Below are 17,964 nucleotides of genomic sequence, written 5' to 3'. Positions count from 1 at the left end.
TTCCTGTCAAGGGCACATACCTCAGTTGCAGGCTTCTCCTCAGCCTGAGTCTGGGCTTGTGCAGGAGGCAACCAATCAATATGTTTCTCTCACATTGATGTTTCCTCTGTCTTTGCCTCTTCCACTCTCCCTAAAAATCGATGAGAAAAAATATCTTCTAGTAAGGATTAACAAAATAAAGAAAGAAATAAAAATAGGTTATTTTGCATAAATAAAACGAATTCTGCAGGGAAATCAAAGAAACAGGTGGTCCTTCTACAAAACTGCTAACATTTGTGCCCCTTTGGCTGCCAAACAGGAGAGAGAAACAAAAATGTATTTATACCAAAAACGAGTTTTTAAATAGCAAGTTACCAGAGCACAAGTTTCCAAAGTGCAAGACTAGATTTGCAATTGATCTATTTCTTCCATGGGCAACTTCAGTTATAGGTGCTGAAATAAAGAACAGGGTGATTTTTTTGAAAAAGTATTGTTACTGATTCTCCAATGGCCCGTCCTGTTTCATAGGCTATCCCATAGAAACCAAATCTCTCACCATAAACAAAAATGGCAACCTAACTACAGTTGGTGCTGGTTGGAATGTCAGGACCATTTATTTGACTTCCCAAGATTTGATACCAGACTGACTTTTGAAACTAAAATCTACCAATGCTACTTCTTGCTATAATGATTACCATATTAAATAGCTTATGTTCTAACCTTTCCTATTTCTCCCAGTTATAAGACAAATAGGGAAAAAGAAAGATATTTGCCATAATATCTATAGGAACCATGCTGGCTTTCCAATAATAAATTTTTTAGAAACAGAAAATTTTCTAGTGAAAAGCTTTCAATGTAATTTTATTAACCATTATAATTTACCCGATGATGAAAATTGCAAACAATTTGGTGGAACACCAGAGAGAACAAAGCAGAGTGAGTTTTAATCATGTCAGTGTTCAGTTCAATTCGTCAAATATATTTTTGCCAGCCTAATATCTGGGTGCTAGAGATAAAGAGGTAAAAGGTAGTGGCAATACAGAATGGTATCTCAGTAGAATATGTATAAGCATAAAGTTCATATAAAAAAGGACAATCTGTCCTAAGGTTGTTAGGGAAGAGCAGCCTTGAAGGAGATAAGAGTGTGTAATAAAGACAAGGCAAGGAAGAAGCAGGCATGTGAAAGGAAGGCTGGGGGTGGGGGAGGGGGTGAGGGGGAAGAGGAGCATGTGCAAAGGCAAAAACAGAGACTGAAAATAGCATAATACTGTTAAATGTAATTGCAGGAATATGTTATAATATGTTCACTGGGTTGTTTTATTTTTAACTAAATTGAATTTGGAGAAAAGATGGGAAAAGTAACTTTGTTCTTTTGCTTTGGTTAAATAATAAGCAATGATATGGAAATATTTTTGTTAACTCATATTTTCATTCTAAGACTTTTAATAAGCTGTGACCAGGCACAGTCTATAACAGAACTGTCTAATAGAAATACACCACAAACCACATGTATATGTTTAAATTTCATGTTAGCCTCACTTCAAAAATAAAAATTAAAAAAAAAACAGGTAAAATTAATTTTAATAATGTAGTTTCCTTAGCCCAATTGTGAAAATACAATAATTTCAACTTATAATAATTGTAAAATTATCAATGATCCATTTACATTTTTATTTTAAATATATTTTATTGATTTTTTACAGAGAGGAAGGGAGAGGGATAGAGAGTTAGAAACATCGATCAGCTGCCTTCTGCACACCCTCCACGGGGGATGTGCCTGCAACCAAGGTACATGCCCTTAACTGGAATCGAACCTGGGACCCTTCAGTCCACAGGCCAATGCTCTATCCAGTGAACCAAACCAGTCAGGGCCATTTACATTTTTATAATAAATTTCCAAAATCCTGTATATGCTCTACACTTACAACATATCTCAAGTCAGATTCTATTTCTTTTTTTACCAGAAACACTGAATCTGTATTTATATTTCAAAAAATTTAGTTGACACAGTAGATTCACATAACTCAAGTCACTAAATTGAATGTCAGTTTTTAAAATTAAAATTAAATACAATTAAAATTCAGTTACTGTATTTGGTTGTACTAGATCTGACTAGTGGCAACTGCCATTTGGACAGGTCAGTTCCAGAATAAGTGTGGTTCAAACCTCTGGCCTGAAATTGATGTTAACAAAAACCAAATCAATAAACACATTATCAAATTGGTAATGGGATACTAATATTAGGCATTTTGATTTTCCTTCAATCTCTCTTGATGGTCCACATCCTCTCAGACAAGATATAGCTGAGAAAAAAAGTGAGGATATCTGGAAAAGGTCTTGCAACCAGCAAGGATACTGAGGTTAGTTGGGAAAAAAACTTAAAGAGTTCTGACATAAAAGCAGAAGGTTCTGAATATTTACTCATTCTAGGCTTTATCCCTGTTGTTGATGCAAATAGATTCAAGTGGTGAACAGACTGCAAAAAGACAGAAAGTGACTGGTCATAATAGGGATAGTTCTTTTACAACCTGACTGCATTCACCTCACAACCACCCACTATACCTAGAAACAAAAATTATGAAATACACTAGAGGCCCAGTGTATGAAAATTCATGCACTAGAGGGGGATTCCTCAGCCTGGTCTACCCCACTCACAGTCTGGGAGCCCTCAGGGGCAGGACGTGACCTGGTGATCAGGGGAAGGCGACACCCCCATTATATCTCTGCTGCTGCCACTGTTGGCAGTGCCTCAGCTGGCCCTGGTAACTTGAGCCTCGGGTGGTCCTGGGCAGCTGGGCAGCTGCCATCCGAGGCTTGCCTGTGTTCTGCCATCTTGTGGCTGTGGGCGCCATTATCTTTATGACGATCAATGATGGTCAATTAACATATTCCCTCTTTATTAGCTAGGATGTTCTCATGTTTTTCCAACAAAAGTTTTTGTTTTTTTTTTCTACTTAGGCAGAAGTAAGGACATGCTTCATTCACAAAATATATGTAAAAATCTGAAAGATTAAACTGATCGTTACATTTCAAAGAGCAGATTTCATAAATTTCTTATTTTATGAAAGATAGTTCCTCCAGGAATATCCACCAATGATTCATCACTCATCCAGAATATTCCATTACTTATTTACCAAATCTCTTTTGAGGATCTATTATATTCTTGCAAATGCTAAGCGAAGAAATTACAACAGTGAACAAGAAAGACCCAACGGCATGTAACGTGTGATGAAGGGGAGGTATTGGTTATGATGGGAGCAAGCCAGGCTAGGGTTGCCAGATTTAGCAAATAAAAATATAGGATGCTAAGTATATTTATACTAAAAATTATTATTAACCTGAACTTCAAATTTAGTTGAGCTTTTATTTGGAAGTGGAGGTAGGGTGAATGGAAAATGGAAGACTTCTTTCTCAGAGTGACTTCTACCAGGCATCCTGGGGATAGCAGGGAAGAGACCACGATAAATCTTTCCACATAGAGACAATGCAGTGCAAACTAAGTCCCAAAGTAACTGTCAATCTAGGAACTGAAGGAGGCAAAGGAATTGGGGTGGAGGCAAAAGAAGAAGGAAGAGGGTGGAGCCTGGGATGTTGGTGAAAGATAAAACCTGAGATCACATAAAAACACTTGAAGCAGCCCGCTGGATTACAATGTGAAGAATGGACTACAGTAGAGCTGGCAGGATACTGAGGCCAGTAAGAAGGTGACTGAGGTAATTGGGGATCTCAGTAGGGTGAGATAACAGATCCATTAGTAAAACCAGAAATGGCAATGAGAGTGAGGCAACTGCAAAGGGGATAAAAAAGAGCACCTAATCTGGAAACAACCCAAGTACCCATCAGTAGATGAGTGGATAAAAAAGCGGTGGTACATTTACACCATGGAATACTATGCAGCAGTACTTACACTTTGAGACAGCATGGAGAGACCTGGAGAGTATCCTGCTAAGTGAAATGAGCCAGTCAGAGAAAGGCAAGTATCACATGATTTCACTCATATGTGGAATCTAATTAACAAAATAAACTGATGAATGGAGTGGATCTAGAGATGTAGAATCATGGAACAGAGTGAGGAATCTTGGAGAAGGCGGGGGAGAGTGGGTGGTTGGGAGGTAATCAGAGACCATGTGTGCATATACACATAACCCATGGGCAAGGACAATAAGGTAGTGAAAGCCTTGTGTGGGATGAGGCCTGGAGGAGGTCAGTGTGTGTGTGTGTGGGGGGGGGGGAGAGTAGGTGGGAGGGAGAAGGACATATACTAGTATAATATTTTCTACAAAAAAGAATTAAAACAAAAACAAAACAGGATATACTCTGCCCTGGCCAGTATGGCCCAGTTGGTTGGGCATCATCTTGTGCAGTGAAAGGGCACTCATTCCATCCAGATCAGGGCACATGCCCATCTCCATCCCCGGTAGGTGGCCTGCAGGAGGCTAAAGATCTGGGTTTCCCCATCCCTCTGCTCTCCAAAAACCCTGAATAAAAATATTTTTAAAATTGTTAACAAAAAAAAACCCAGTGTAACCTGTAAAGAATTTTTGTGAGTTTATTTGAGCCAAACTTTCGACATATGCTGGGAAGCTGAACCTCAATGGATTGAGTTAATGCTCCGAAGAATGGCGGGTTACATTTCTCTATTTATACACTGAAATTAAAGGAGGGATATAGGTGGTTTACATGAAATTCATTGGTGATGGAGCATGGAGGCGGGAGAAAGCAAAGCGGTGGGAAACTCCTGGGATTGGATAAAAAGTAAAATGGTGGACGTGTACTCAGGTGAGTGCAGGAACAATTAACATGATAACGAAGGAATTTGAGGCATCTGTCCTGGCGCCCACCACATTTGGTTGTGTCCCAGGGGCTCTGGAAAAAGGGAGGTTACAGTTACCCAGACATCTCATAGATATGTTATCTTAGAGACAAAAAGGCAAATGGGCTCAGTAAAAAGATCGAAGTTGATCTTTGGGAAAATATCAGCCTAGAACACGACTACCCACTATAACCTGTTTGTAGTTAGATATTTAATTTTCAAACCATCTTTTGTGATTATTTTAGGTCTCTGAGTTTGCAAGACTGCCACGCAGGCCTCCCCTGAGCTTGTCAGGTTAGAATGTGGCTCTTTTCTTTCACATATTTAAAAAAAAGAAAGGAGGACCTAGAGGGAGGAAACCCCGGAGAAGCAAGTATGATGGAAAACAATGAAGAAACAGTCAACAGGTCAAACATTTTTTGAGGAGTCAAGTAAAATAAAAACAAGGACTGAGGAGGGCTGCCTAGAGTTAGCCACAGGAAAGCACCGGTGACCTTGGCAAGGGGAACCTCAGAGCAATGGCTGAGGCCAAACTCTGCTGCAGTAGCTTGAGCAGAAAGTGACGCTGGGCTAGGCACCAGCGGGGCCGCGCAAGAGCCCCGCTTCCCCTCCGCCCTTTGAAGAGTGGAGGGTCAAGGACAAGAGTAGAGTTTGGAGAGGGCGCGGCCAGCGACCCAACCGGGCGGAACCGAGCGGCCGGTTGATCGCTCAGGTCCAATCCTGTGCGAGCGCACACTTGACTGACAGGGCTGCGCGCCAACGAGGGAGCGCATGGCGGGAGGCCGCGGACCGCGGGGGCGGAACCCCAGGGCACTAACCCGGAACCGGTTGGGGACTCGTCTCCCATTGTGAGGCCAGACCTGGGGTGGGCCGTCAGCCAGAGAGGTCGTACCCTCCGAGCCAATGAGCGAGCCGTACCACACGAGTGGCAGCCGCTCCAGCCAATGGGTGGTGGCAAGGGGACGGGCGAAATGGGGGGGCGGGGAGTCCATGAAGCATCTTTTTGCCTAGACCTCTGAGCAGCGGCAGGGCGGAGGGGCCTCGGGGTCGCAGGTGCGTGGCTCCGACCCGGGCTGGGCGGCTGCTCCGCAGACGGTTGGTGCCCCCGCAGCGGGGAAGGTGCCCGCGGGGTGAGCGGCCGGCGGCTGGGCTCCCCGCAGCCGGCTCTGCCCGGGCTCTGCGGCGGCGTAGCGGGACTAGAACGCGGGGGAGAGGACCAGTCGTGGCTGCAGCCTGACCCGCAGGGTGCGGGGCTGGGGAGGGCCCGGGCTGCTGCTGGAGCAGGAGGCAGGAGTTGGCGGGCACCTGGTCGGGACATTAGTGTAGCACCGGAGAGAAGCTGTCCTAGGTCGCCCGGCTCCTGCGGGTGCAGCCGCAGCGCTGGGGCCGAGGCAGGTGCGGGCCCGGGCCCCAAGGCCTCCTGGGGATTCAGTTCTGGGTTCCGCCCTGGGATGGGCGCGGGGCGGGCGGGCCCCAGGGAAGCGGGCAGGAGGGGGTGGTTAATACTATTGATCAGGTATCTGGCGACCTGAAGTAAACTTTACTTACCTTCCGCAAGTTCTAGAGAAGAGCATTTTATATATCAACGTGGTGAATAACGGCGATTTTCAACCCCTTTCACCTCGTGGCACAAGTAAACTACCAAAATTCTGGGGCACCTCAAATATATATATATATATATATATATATATATATATATATATATATATATATATATATTACATATATAAATAAAATTTGCTGATTTGACAAAAAAGGAAAGATACAATTTTGATGTCTGTTATTGAATTGGCTGTCATATTTTAAAAAATGACAATCTAAAGGAAAAGAGGTGGGTGCCCTTGACCAGTCAGGTATTTCATGTTTTTAAATTCCTTGCTAATGTCGGTGTCCCCTGGCGGTCTGATGGAAAGTCGCTGTCCTTTGGGGTGGTTGGGGTGGTGGGTCAGGTGGGGGCGTTGTGATGCTTTTTTTCTTGAATAGCCTAATGAATTTACCATCTCACCCGTTTTTTTCCTTTTGGACCCAGAATTTATTGCCTGATTTTTAAATTCTGTTTTATCATGCAATATTTAGGAACTTCATTCTCAAGTGTTAGTCCTTGAGAAAAATTGACCAGTTATAATATGCCATTGGCGGTACAACCTCTTCACAAGGATTACGTAAGTGAACCACTTATTATACCGACTTCCAGCCGGTAAAGAATGATTGTGAGATTGGATTCAGGAAAATGGCAGTTCGCTGTGACTGAGCATGGAAGATTCATGAGTTTTTAGGGGCTGCAACTACTGATTTCCCTTCGGTAAAGATAGGGAAGGCCACCAACATAAAAGGGATAGCGTTTGACATGTAAAATAGCATCTTTTCACATATTTTGAGGCATTATATACCCAGAACCAAGAATATGTGCTTGGCACATAGTAGGAGCTCGACAAATATTTTTGAGTAAAAAATTGGATAATGGATGAGAGAAAACCCAAGCTCTGTTACATGAATACCAAAATGTAAAGGAGAGGATAGGTAAAACCACACAAACCACAATAATGGAAATATAGGTTAGTTGGTTAGTTTCTATCCCTGCAAGCATAGCTACCAAATTTAAACTTAAAGTGCTTTCCACCATTCATTAGGAGATATCAGAGGAGTTTATACTACTAAGCCATGACTGACTAGAAATCCAAGATACATGCTAATATTGATTTCAGTAAAGTTAAATATGTGTGTTAAAGTGCATCTGGTGAGTGAAATAGACCATCAGTTTAACAGACCAGTTAGGGACAAGGAGATACCGCTTTTGTAAGACAGAGGCATGGGTGGTGGTAAGGGGCGGGCGAAGTAGGGGGGCGGGAGTCAATGAAGCATCTTTGCCAAGGGCTGGGGATAAGGAGCTATAGATCGTCGGGAAAAAATAGGACATGCGAATAACAGTGCTGCCAAATTGTAAAAACATGTTGACTCGGGGACTGTTATTTCTGCCAGGTACTACTGATACGTTTACTAAATTGTAAACGTATCAGTCCGATTACTAAATTGATCTCCTAGTCTAAGAGCAGCAAAATCTGAGGATGGATATTTGCATAAATTAGGATTTTCTTGACAACTGTGATCATTTATTATTACAATAGATACATTATGTTTTATGTATTACAGTTTATATATCAGTACAGTAGCATTGCCTCCATATAGAAGGTAACCTGCTTGAATTTCAAAAATGTATCAGAACTTTCATGGATAGACTTGTCTATGAGAGTAAGTTTTCCAGCAGAGGAAAAGGTCTTAGTAAGCCAGCATTGAAGATTTGTTGACATTTGGCCCCAACCTAGTTTCTCCTCTTTATTATTGTCCCTTTTTAGTCTTTTTGTTTTATAAGATCCAAATTAAATGCTGATTTCTCCTCACATCCTTGATCCCACCAAACATGTCTACTTTTTCTGAACACCAAGTGTATTTTGTTAGTACTTCTCTTGTTGCACTTTTTATATATTCACATTCATCCAGTAATGAACTATTTGCTTACTGTATCCAGACACTGTATTAGGAAATGGCGAATAGATGGTACTTTTTGAGGGCTTGCTATATCTTAGGCATTGTAATATTCTTAATTGGATTATCTCTTTTAATCATTAAAACATCATGCATATTAATTTACTATTTTTCCCATTAATAGATGAGGAAATAGGTTTTAAAGGTTAAGCAATTTGCTTAAGAACACAGAGATAATAAATGGTGGAATTAACATACAAGTCTAGGTAGTCTGTATTCACATCACAACTACAGTTTGTAGTCTTCATTATAATTTTTCATGTAAATTTTTTATGTACCATGTTTTACAAGATTATAAATTAATAGCTTGAGTACTATAGTCTTCTGTGATCCCTTATTGCTTCTAATGTAAAATAAATGAATACAATACAGCTTGATAGTGGAAGCATATAGCAAAGACGTTAGAGTTAGATGAATGAGAACAGTGAAGGCATCTTGAAAAGATATTTAAGCCAAGGGCTGAGGATAAGTAGTCATTGGCCAGACAAGAGCATAGACCCTGAGAGTTGGGAGGCTGGGCTAAAGGAATGAATATGATAGTCCTGAGGCAGGGATCATGAAAGCTGGAACTGTGCTGTTTAATACAGTCTCCAATAGCCACATAAATCTATGTGTGGTTAGTCCAAATTGCACAGTAAAATGTAGTGTAAAATATCCACTGGATTTTGAAAACAATGGAGAAAAAAAAAAGTAGCCGAAACCGGTTTGGCTCAGTGAATAGAGCGTCAGCTTGCAGACTGAAAGGTCCCAGGTTGGATTCTGGTCAAGGGCATGTACTTTGGTTGTGGGCACATCTCCAATAGGGGTTGTGCAGGAGGCAGCTGATCGATGATTCTCTCTCATCGATGTTTCTAACTATCCCTCTCTCTTCCTCTCTGTAAAAAATCAATAAAATATATTTTAAAAAAGTGAAATATCTGCATTACTTTTTATATTGATTATGTATTTAAATGATGGTATTTTGCTATATTAGGTTAAATGAAGTATAATAATTTTTACCTGTTTCTTTTTTAAAATGTTTTTTAAATTGATTTTAAAAATATATATATTTTTATTGATTTCAGAAAGTAAGGGAGGGAAGAGAGAAACATCCATGATGAGAGAGAACCATTGATCGGCTGCCTCCTGCACTCTCCCTACTGGGGATTAAGCCCATAGCCCAGGCATGTGCCCCGACTGGGAATCGAATGCTCAACCCCTGAACCACGCCGGTCAGGCTAAATTGATATTTAGAGAGCAAGGAAGGAAGAAATATAGAAAGGTAGAAACATCAATGAGAGATAGAAACATCATTGATTGGCTGCCTCCTGCATGCCCCCTCCTGGGGATGGAGCCTGCAACCCAGGCATGTGCCCTGCCTGGAAATCAAACAGTGACCACCTGGTTCATAGGTGGATGCTCAGCCAGTGAGCCACACGGCTGGGCTGGAAGTCTGCATTGGAATGGATTTGTTTTTGAATGCTTTGCCCTTTTTATAGGAGTGTGAAATTGACTGATTCTTTGAGAATTCATTTTCTGCTCTTCTGAAATTTTAGTTCTCTCTGACCTCCATTTCAATAGCAAGTGGCAGTTCATATAATTATGCCATATGAGTAATTAGAAACAAAAAGATAGTGATGGGCATCTTTCTTGGTGATGTTATTACATACAGAGTCAGTTAAACAGAGATAACTGGGAACTTGAAAAAGTTCAGTGAAATTGTAATAAAAAATACTTATGTTTAGAAATAAGGAATAAGCATTCACTTTTAAGTCCTAATCAGAAAAGACTCAAACAATGGTAAAAAATATGTGTGTACTTTTCAATTAACTTTAGCTAACCTTACTCAATTGTTATGTTTTGCTTCAATAGGAGATATTATTTGAATTGCCAATACTAGAGAAATATTTTTTATATTAATAAGAATTTTAAATTGGCTGATATTAAAGTATTAAGAGAAGAAACCATGGTAGAGTGAAATCTATCTGGTTGAAGCTTTGAAGTATTTTTCTGCCTATATACAGAACTTTATCAGAACCTTCCACATATATTAGAATCTGCTCTTTTTGAAAATCTTCTAAAATAGTTGAATCTCAAAACTTAGCAATGCATTTCTAAGATTTAGGGATCACAAGCTGCTGCTAATAAAGTGGAAGGAGATATAACCTAAGGGAATCAGGATATACACTGAGTGGTCAGATTATTATGATCTCTGAATGCATAATCTGGCCACTCAGTATATATATTATACTATGTAGTAAAAGGCTAATATGCAAATTGTGCATTCGACTAGTAGACAGGCCAGCCAACCGCCTATGTCCCTTCTCCTTGGCCAGGCTAGCTGGGCCCCATGCATGCATAAATTCATGCACCGGGCCTCTAATATATATACTGAGTGGCCAGATTATTATGATCTCTAAATGCATAATAACCTGGCCACTCTGTGTGTGTGTGTGTGTGTGTGTGTGTGTGTGTGTGTGTATTTTAGAGGCCTGGTGCATGAATTTGTGCATGGGTGGGGTCCAGTCAGCCTGGCCAGGGGGAGGGGACATCAGCAGTTGGCCGGCCTGCCTGCTGGTCGAACTCCTGGTTGAGGGGACAATTTGCATATTAGCTTTTTATTATATAACAGTAGTTCCTTTCTAATGCTGTGGCCCTTTAATACAGTTCCTCATGTTGTGGTGACCCCCAACCATAAAATTATTTTCATTGCTTCATAATTGTAATTTTGCTACTGTTAATGAATCGTAATATAAATATCTGTTTTCCAATGGTCTTAGGTGACCCTGCTAGCTGTTCTCAACCTGTGGGAGAGCCGCTGCTGTGGAGCCACTTCTTCAAAATAGACTTGCCCACTTCTTCAAAATAGACTCGCCCAGGCCGTGGTATTTTGTGGAAGAGCCAACACAAGGGGCCAAAGAGCCGCATGTGGCTCGCGAGCTACATTTTGCTGACCACGGGTCTAGGACATTTGTAAGGTACTAAGAAGTTCTTCAAAGAAAGGCAAATAATTAAAAGCATTAATTAGAAACAAATATATTGTAGCTTTCAACTTTGTTTTACTTGATGTTATGAGCTTTTGTTTAGGTGGTTTGGATTAAAAGAGAGAGAAGATGTGTTGAGCATTGAGGGACAGAATTTCAATGGGGAACCATGAAAATGTGCATTGGTTTCCACAAAGTTTAAGAATATAATTTTTAAAAACTTTAATTGGTGATCTTTTTCTTTAACTGATTAATTAGGTGGAGTGGCTTGCCACTTTAATGTTACCCCTTTAATTCTGTTGTATCCTTACAATAGTTTTATTGTTTTCTGGAATTTTATTTTTATTTTATTTTATTTTATTTTATTTTATTTTATTTTTATTTATTTTTAATAAATTTTTATTGTTCATATTATTACAAGTGTTCCTTTCCCCCCCCCTTCCCACCCCACCCTCTGCCCTTTCCCCACTCCCCATTGTCCTCATCCATAGGTGCACAGTTTATGTTCAGTCTCTTCCCACATCTCCCTCTCCCCTTTTCCCCAAGAATCATCAGTTCACTCCCCTTCCATACCTCTGATTCTATTATATTCAACAGTTAATATTGTTCATCAGATTTTTTTTTTAATTTCCTTGGTTTTTAGATTCACTTGTTGATAGTTACGTATTTGTTGTTCATAATTTTTATCTTTATTTACTTTCTCTTCTGAAAGAACCCCCTTCAGCAATTCATATAATTCTGGTTTGGTGGTGATGAACTCCTTTAGCTTTTTTTTATTAGTGAAGCTCTTTATCTGACCTTCGATTCTGAGTGATAGCTTTGCTGGGTAGAGTATTTTTGGCTGTAGGTTCTTGCTATTCATCACCCTGAATATTTCTTGCCATTCCCGTCTGGCCTGCATGGTTTCTGTTGAGAAATCAGCTGACAATCGTATAGGTGCTCCTTTATAGGTAACCACCTGCTTAGCTCTTGCTGCTTTTAATATTCTCTCTTTGTCCTTTGCTCTTGGAATCTTAATTATGATTTGTCTTGGTGTGGTCCTCTTTGGATTCCTCTTATTTGGAGTTCTGTGTGCTTCCTGGACTTGTAAGTCCAATTCTTTCCCCAGGTGGGGGAAGTTTTCTGTCACTATTTCTTTCAGTATGTTTTCGATATCTTGCTCTCTCTCATCTTCTGGGACCCCCATGATTCTGATGTTGGATCGTTTGAAGTTGTCCCAGAGGTTTCTTACATTATCTTCAATTTTCTGGATTCTCTTGCCTTCTAGCTTCTGCAGAGGAGTGTCTTCTGGCTCTTTATGTTCCAAATCTTTGACTTGATTCTTGCGATCTTCTATTCTGTTTTTAGGACTCTGTAGAATATTTTTTATTTCAGACAATGTATTCTTTATTTCTTGTTGATCCCTTAGCATTTCTTGTTGATCCCTTTTCATATCCTCATAGGTCTCATTTATTTTATCGGCCTTTTCTAGGAGTCTCTTGAAAAACCCTATAAGTGTGGTTTTGAACTCTATATCCAGTCTCTTTTTGTCCTCCATTTCTTTCGTTTGTGATCTATTTGGTTTAGGCATTTTCGCAGGCAGCTTTCCTGATGGGGCGGGGTTTCAGGGTGGAGCCTACAGCCTTGGCTTCTGTCAGCCCCGCCCTATGCGACTCCTGAGACTCAGGGTCCTTCAGTACTTGTTGCAAGCGCCTCTGAGAGAAAGGTGCCCTCGATTTTCGCCTGCTACCAAACAGTGTAAGCTCTCCCGCAATGGGCCCGAAACTGGGGTTCAGTTCAGTTGGAAGTGGAGTTGGAGGTGGCGTTCAGAGCAGTCTGGAGCCTGTCTCCTTCCCGTCAGGGCAGTCCTACGGCACAGCCGGCCGGCCCTTCTCTGCGCGCTGTGTGCGCGCCTCTGGGACCTCCTTTCGCTGCTTCCCCGAGTACTGCCTTACAGCCCAGCTCCCTCTGGATGAGCCTGGGTCCCCAGGGTCTGGCCTAGAACGGGGGTTCAGAGCAGTTGGGGGCCCAGCACAGTCGGAGTGTTTATCTCCTTCCCGCTAGGGAACGCCCGCCAGGCACTCGGCCTCCCTCCTCTCTGGCTCTGTACTCTCCGCGCGCGCCGCGTGTCTCCGTACCTTGGGCTTTTACAGCTCCTCCGCGCTTCCTTCTGGTTTTCTCCTTGCTTCTCGTTGTAGAATTTCCAGTCAGTTGACTTTCCTGTAGTTCTGGGTAATGTCCATTTTATATTTTAGTTGTATTTTATTGAAATTGTTGCGTGCGGCTGCGGCTAGGTGCCTACCCGAGCAGCCATCTTGGATTCTCCTGTTTTCTGGAATTTTATAATAAGCTTGGTATTCTATGTATAGATGTAACCTGAAAATGAGCTTTCATCTAAGTAGTTGTCATTTCTCTGAACAAATTACATTGTCTATAATTGTTTCTGAATTTTATGGATTTTTTTAGCCAGTCTTTTAATATTCCTCCAAAATTATTCTACAGAGTCTGAATTTTTCTTTTTGATATCTCAAACTAGTGGTCATTTTGACAAATTGGCTCATTCATTCATTAAAACTTATTTATGCTATGTCTGCCCTGTGCCAGAAACTCTGGGAAGGTAATGGTGAGCAGAACCTTGCCACCCTCAAGAAACTTTTAGTGAAATTGGGAGAGAGACTCTTGGCTACATGTTAACACAAGTGTGACATTTAGCGATGACAAGGAAGGAAGGTGTGCAGCCATAGCTTCTGTTAGAGCGATTTGACTTGCCAGGGAAAGTTTCACTGAGGAACAGACGTCTAGTACCGGAGCTGCAGCATGAGGAGGAATTGATGGCCAAGAAGAGAGCAGTCCATCCGTAGGCAGGGGAACATGTGCACCATTTCTCTGAGCAGGAAAGAGCTGGATGAGAAAGGGTGACTAAAAGAGGCCAGTGTAGTTGGACTAGAGAGGATGGATTGGGGAGAAGGAGCTGGAGTAGTAGGAAATAGATCCAGAGTGAATATTGCCAATTAGTTAGGAATCATTACAGAAGCCCAGGTGAGAAGATGGTACTGGAGGGCAGAAGTAAATGTCGGCAGTTTTGAGCCATATTTAGAAGGTTTAAAAAAAAATTATATAGCTAAGGGTTGAAGTACATTGCAGAAGTTATAGGTTGTTTGATTTTGCTTTTTTTTTCTAGGAATTATCCAGCCTGCCTTTGCTGCTATGGAACGGAAACTGATTTAAACAAAGACCCTTGATTTTTGTACTTTGTAGCATTCCTAAAATTCTAATCCTATCTTCTTTTACATTAAAGACTGCCTTTAAGTTAGAAATATGAAGCAGTTGAAAAGGAAAAGGAAAAGCAATTTTAGTGTTCAAGAAACTCAGACTCTTTTGAAAGAAATTACAAAAAGGAAAGAAGTCATTTTTTCCAAGCAACTCAACACGACCATTAACGTGATGAAGCGCATGGCCTGGGAGGAGATCGCGCAGTGTGTGAATGCCGTGGGAGAGGGGGAGCAGCGGACGGGCACCGAAGTGAAGAGGCGCTACCTGGACTGGCGAGCCCTTATGAAGAGAAAGAGGATGAAAGCGAACATTAAGCTGGTTGGTTCTGGCTTTCCCCTTCCTTCATCGGACTTAGATGACTCTCTTACAGAAGAGATAGACGAAAAGATTGGATTCCGAAATGATGCAAATTTTGATTGGCAAAATGTGGCAGATTTCAGGGATGCAGGGGGATCCTTAACTGAGGTCAAAGTGGAAGAGGAAGAAAGAGATCCCCAGAGTCCTGAGGTAAGCCCGTGAGCCCTTTTAGTCATTTGATTTCTTCAGCTGTGATGTGTGAGTGCATTGTAGTCCAGGAGCAGTTAAGAAGCTCCCAGATTTTCAAGCTCACTTCAAAATAGAATATAAACTCATTTTATTTTCTGTTCTTTATATCATTAATCTCTTTCTTCTCACCTATATATGCTTCTCTCAATTATCGGTTAGTGACATCAGCTAATTCATTGCAAAATTATTCAAAATGCAAAGTAAATGGTTTTATGCCCTCAAACAATACAAAATGATTTTAAGAAATATTTAGACAACAATCATGAGATAGAAATCATACTGAAAATTGCTTTTCTCTTTTAGTTTGAGATCGAGGAGGAGGAGGAAATACTGTCCTCGGTCATACCGGATCCCCGGAGGGAGAATGAACTTCCTGACTTCCCTCACATCGATGAGTTTTTTACTCTAAACTCCACACCCTCTAGATCCGCCTACGAGGAGCCCCACTTGCTTGTAAACATAGAGAAACAGAAGCTGGAGCTGGAGAAGCGCCGGCTGGACATCGAGGCCGAGAGGCTGCAGGTGGAGAAGGAGCGGCTGCAGATCGAGAAGGAGCGGCTGCGGCACCTGGACATGGAGCACGAGCGGCTGCAGCTGGCCAAGGAGCGGCTGCAGATCGAGAGGGAGAAGCTCAGGTTACAGATCGTCAGCTCGGAAAAGCCGTCTGTGGAAAACGAACTCGGTCCAGGGGAAAAGCCCATACTTCAACCGCAGGACATAGAGACAGAGAAGTTAAAACTCGAGAGAGAACGCTTGCAACTGGAAAAGGATAGGCTGCAGTTTTTGAAGTTTGAATCGGAGAAGCTGCAGATTGAAAAGGAACGCTTACAAGTAGAGAAAGAGAGACTCCGGATTCAGAAGGAAGGACACCTGCAGTGATTTCTCTAGGTCTCCCTTAGCTAGTGTTTGTAAACCATAGGTTTTTCTCCTTATCAGGTAACATGAAAATGGTCGCAGGATTAGCTGGGTTTTCCCCCCCGTTTAATGTCAGTGTTTCAGTAGGAAAAAAGATAGTTGTATGTGGGTACCTGTATGCTTACTAGTGTATTATATAAAAATTATCTGCCCTAGCATAGGCAACGTAGCAGGAGCTAATGTGCTGTACTCTGAAGTAGTGAAATTACATAGTGCGTTTAATCTGTGCACTCAGTTTACAGTCATGTCTGCGTAAAATTCTAGCTCAGTGATTCTCGGCTGGGGGTGATTTTTGCCCCCAGTGGACATTTGGCAATGTTTGGCAATTTTGGGTTGTCAGAACTGGGAGGTGGGGTATTGCTGCTGGCATGTGATTGAGGCCAGGGATGCCTATATCCGTCAGTGCACAGGATAACCCGCCATAACAAGAATTGTCCAACAGAAATGTCAGTATTACTGAGGGGAGAAACCCTATCCCAGCCGGACTGCACCTCTATGGCTTTGTTTTATAGTTTCAGAATATTAAACCTCAGATATTTGTGTGAGTAGCTACTTAAATGGCCAGCAAACTTTATGAAACATTACTGTGTAGTGTGTAGAATTTAGAAAGTGATGAAAGTTATAGATACTTTATTTCCATGTTTCCATCAATAAATAACCTGCTTCAGAAACAATACAGAGAACATCAGTGATTGTCCAAAATGAGTTACTTTGAAAAACAGTTCATTCATCTAACTGTTGGTGCTTTAGAAGCAACACACACTTTTTAAGCTTTAGTTCTCTTTCTTCTTTGAATCCATTTCGATTGTAAAATGTCATTTCAGCCATGTACTGAAATCTTAAAGTAAGTGAATGGTTGAAGCTAGTAAAAATGATGCCAATGTAAAAATGGTACCAGTAATCCATGAGCTTGAACTCCGTGAGTGGTTATTTGATTTTTAAAATAAATAATAGTTATTTGGGAGTAGGGGTGGGAGAGAATGTCCTCTGAATCATTGAAGTAATGATACTAGTTGCTGTGTGTTATGAATTAGGGAGGCACTGTCTGACCTAAACTGTAGACCAGTTCCTGAGGGTAGTACCTAATATTCCTTAATTTAAGGCTCAGAGAAGTCACACACTGAACGAAGGGCTGATCTCATATATTGTAGTGTGTTTTGTCTTTGCTCCTTCCTGAGGAACAAATTTTTTATCTTCTGTCCCTTTGGTACGGTATTTTTTTTGAGACCAAGGGCTTTTGCTTAACCTGGTGATTTGCTTTAAAGCCCCCCGAGGTCCTTTTCCCACTAGCCAGGTGATTCTAATACACACCAAAGCTGAGAATCCCTGCACGAGATCACTTAGTATTTTCTGATTTCCAGGGCTGATGTGTAGCTTTAATATATCCCTTTTGTTGACAGATATTACCATGTTCCTTGTTAATTTAAGAATGTCTTGAAACCATATGTGATATCGGAGTATGGGTACACAAGGAAAAATAGACTTCTGCTTAGTTACCTTGACTTGACATAGTGTTATTTTTCTATAACTGAAATAAATACTTCTACTCTAGAAATAAAAGTTGCCTAAACTAACTCTCTGGAAGCTTATCATTTCAAGTGAGGCTTGTGCTGTGAGGGTTGAGGTTATCCAGCCTGGAAGAGAACCTTATCATGTGAATGGGGTTTGTGTTAGGCACTACGCTGCCTGCTTTTCATACATTTATTTACTCCGCAAAACAACCCTTCAGCTAAGTCATCTTATAAGAAAGGAAACAGTGCCTCATCAGTTTAATTAAATACCTGAAAAATGACATTAATCCTGGCCCAAGTTTTTGTGTAAGAGCTCTATGGAGAAGTTGTAGTGGAAGTGTGGAGGTGTAGTTATGTGTTGTAGCTTTGCCACATACTACTTGTGAAACATTTAACTTGTCTGTGATTTGATTTCCTCCTCTATAAAATGGGCTTAATGATA

The 17,964-nt window shown here is 41.2% G+C and overlaps 1 protein-coding gene across 5 annotated transcripts; it reads left to right on the top strand.

The window, feature by feature from the left end:
* Positions 1-5,756: 5,756 nt before the first annotated feature.
* Positions 5,757-17,964, top strand: MSANTD4 (Myb/SANT DNA binding domain containing 4 with coiled-coils). 5 transcript variants are annotated; one of them, XM_084895155.1, is made up of 5 exons: positions 5,757-5,845; positions 6,869-6,954; positions 11,095-11,292; positions 14,459-15,057; positions 15,400-17,964. In XM_084895155.1, the coding sequence occupies exons 4-5, from the start codon at positions 14,596-14,598 to the stop codon at positions 15,973-15,975; spliced, it is 1,038 nt and encodes a 345-aa protein (XP_084751281.1). In that variant the 5' UTR covers positions 5,757-5,845; positions 6,869-6,954; positions 11,095-11,292; positions 14,459-14,595; the 3' UTR covers positions 15,976-17,964. The 5 variants fall into 5 exon arrangements, with proteins under 5 accessions (XP_084751281.1, XP_084751282.1, XP_084751283.1 ...); XM_084895156.1 differs by having other exon boundaries at positions 6,822-6,954; XM_084895157.1 differs by having other exon boundaries at positions 5,790-5,887.

This window comes from Pipistrellus hanaki (assembly GCF_964339955.1).
Source record: "Pipistrellus hanaki genome assembly, chromosome: 9".
NCBI classification, from domain to species: Eukaryota; Metazoa; Chordata; class Mammalia; order Chiroptera; family Vespertilionidae; genus Pipistrellus; species Pipistrellus hanaki.
Note: the sequence above shows the minus strand (reverse complement) of the source record. Positions and strands in the feature narration are given on the sequence as shown.

Coding starts and splice junctions, on each gene's coding strand:
- MSANTD4 (XM_084895155.1), top strand. CDS start 14,596: ATGAAGCAGTTGAAAAGGAAAAGGAAAAGCAATTTTAGTGTTCAAGAA. Junction 15,058..15,399: donor GAGATCCCCAGAGTCCTGAG/GTAAGCCCGTGA, acceptor TTTCTCTTTTAG/TTTGAGATCGAGGAGGAGGA.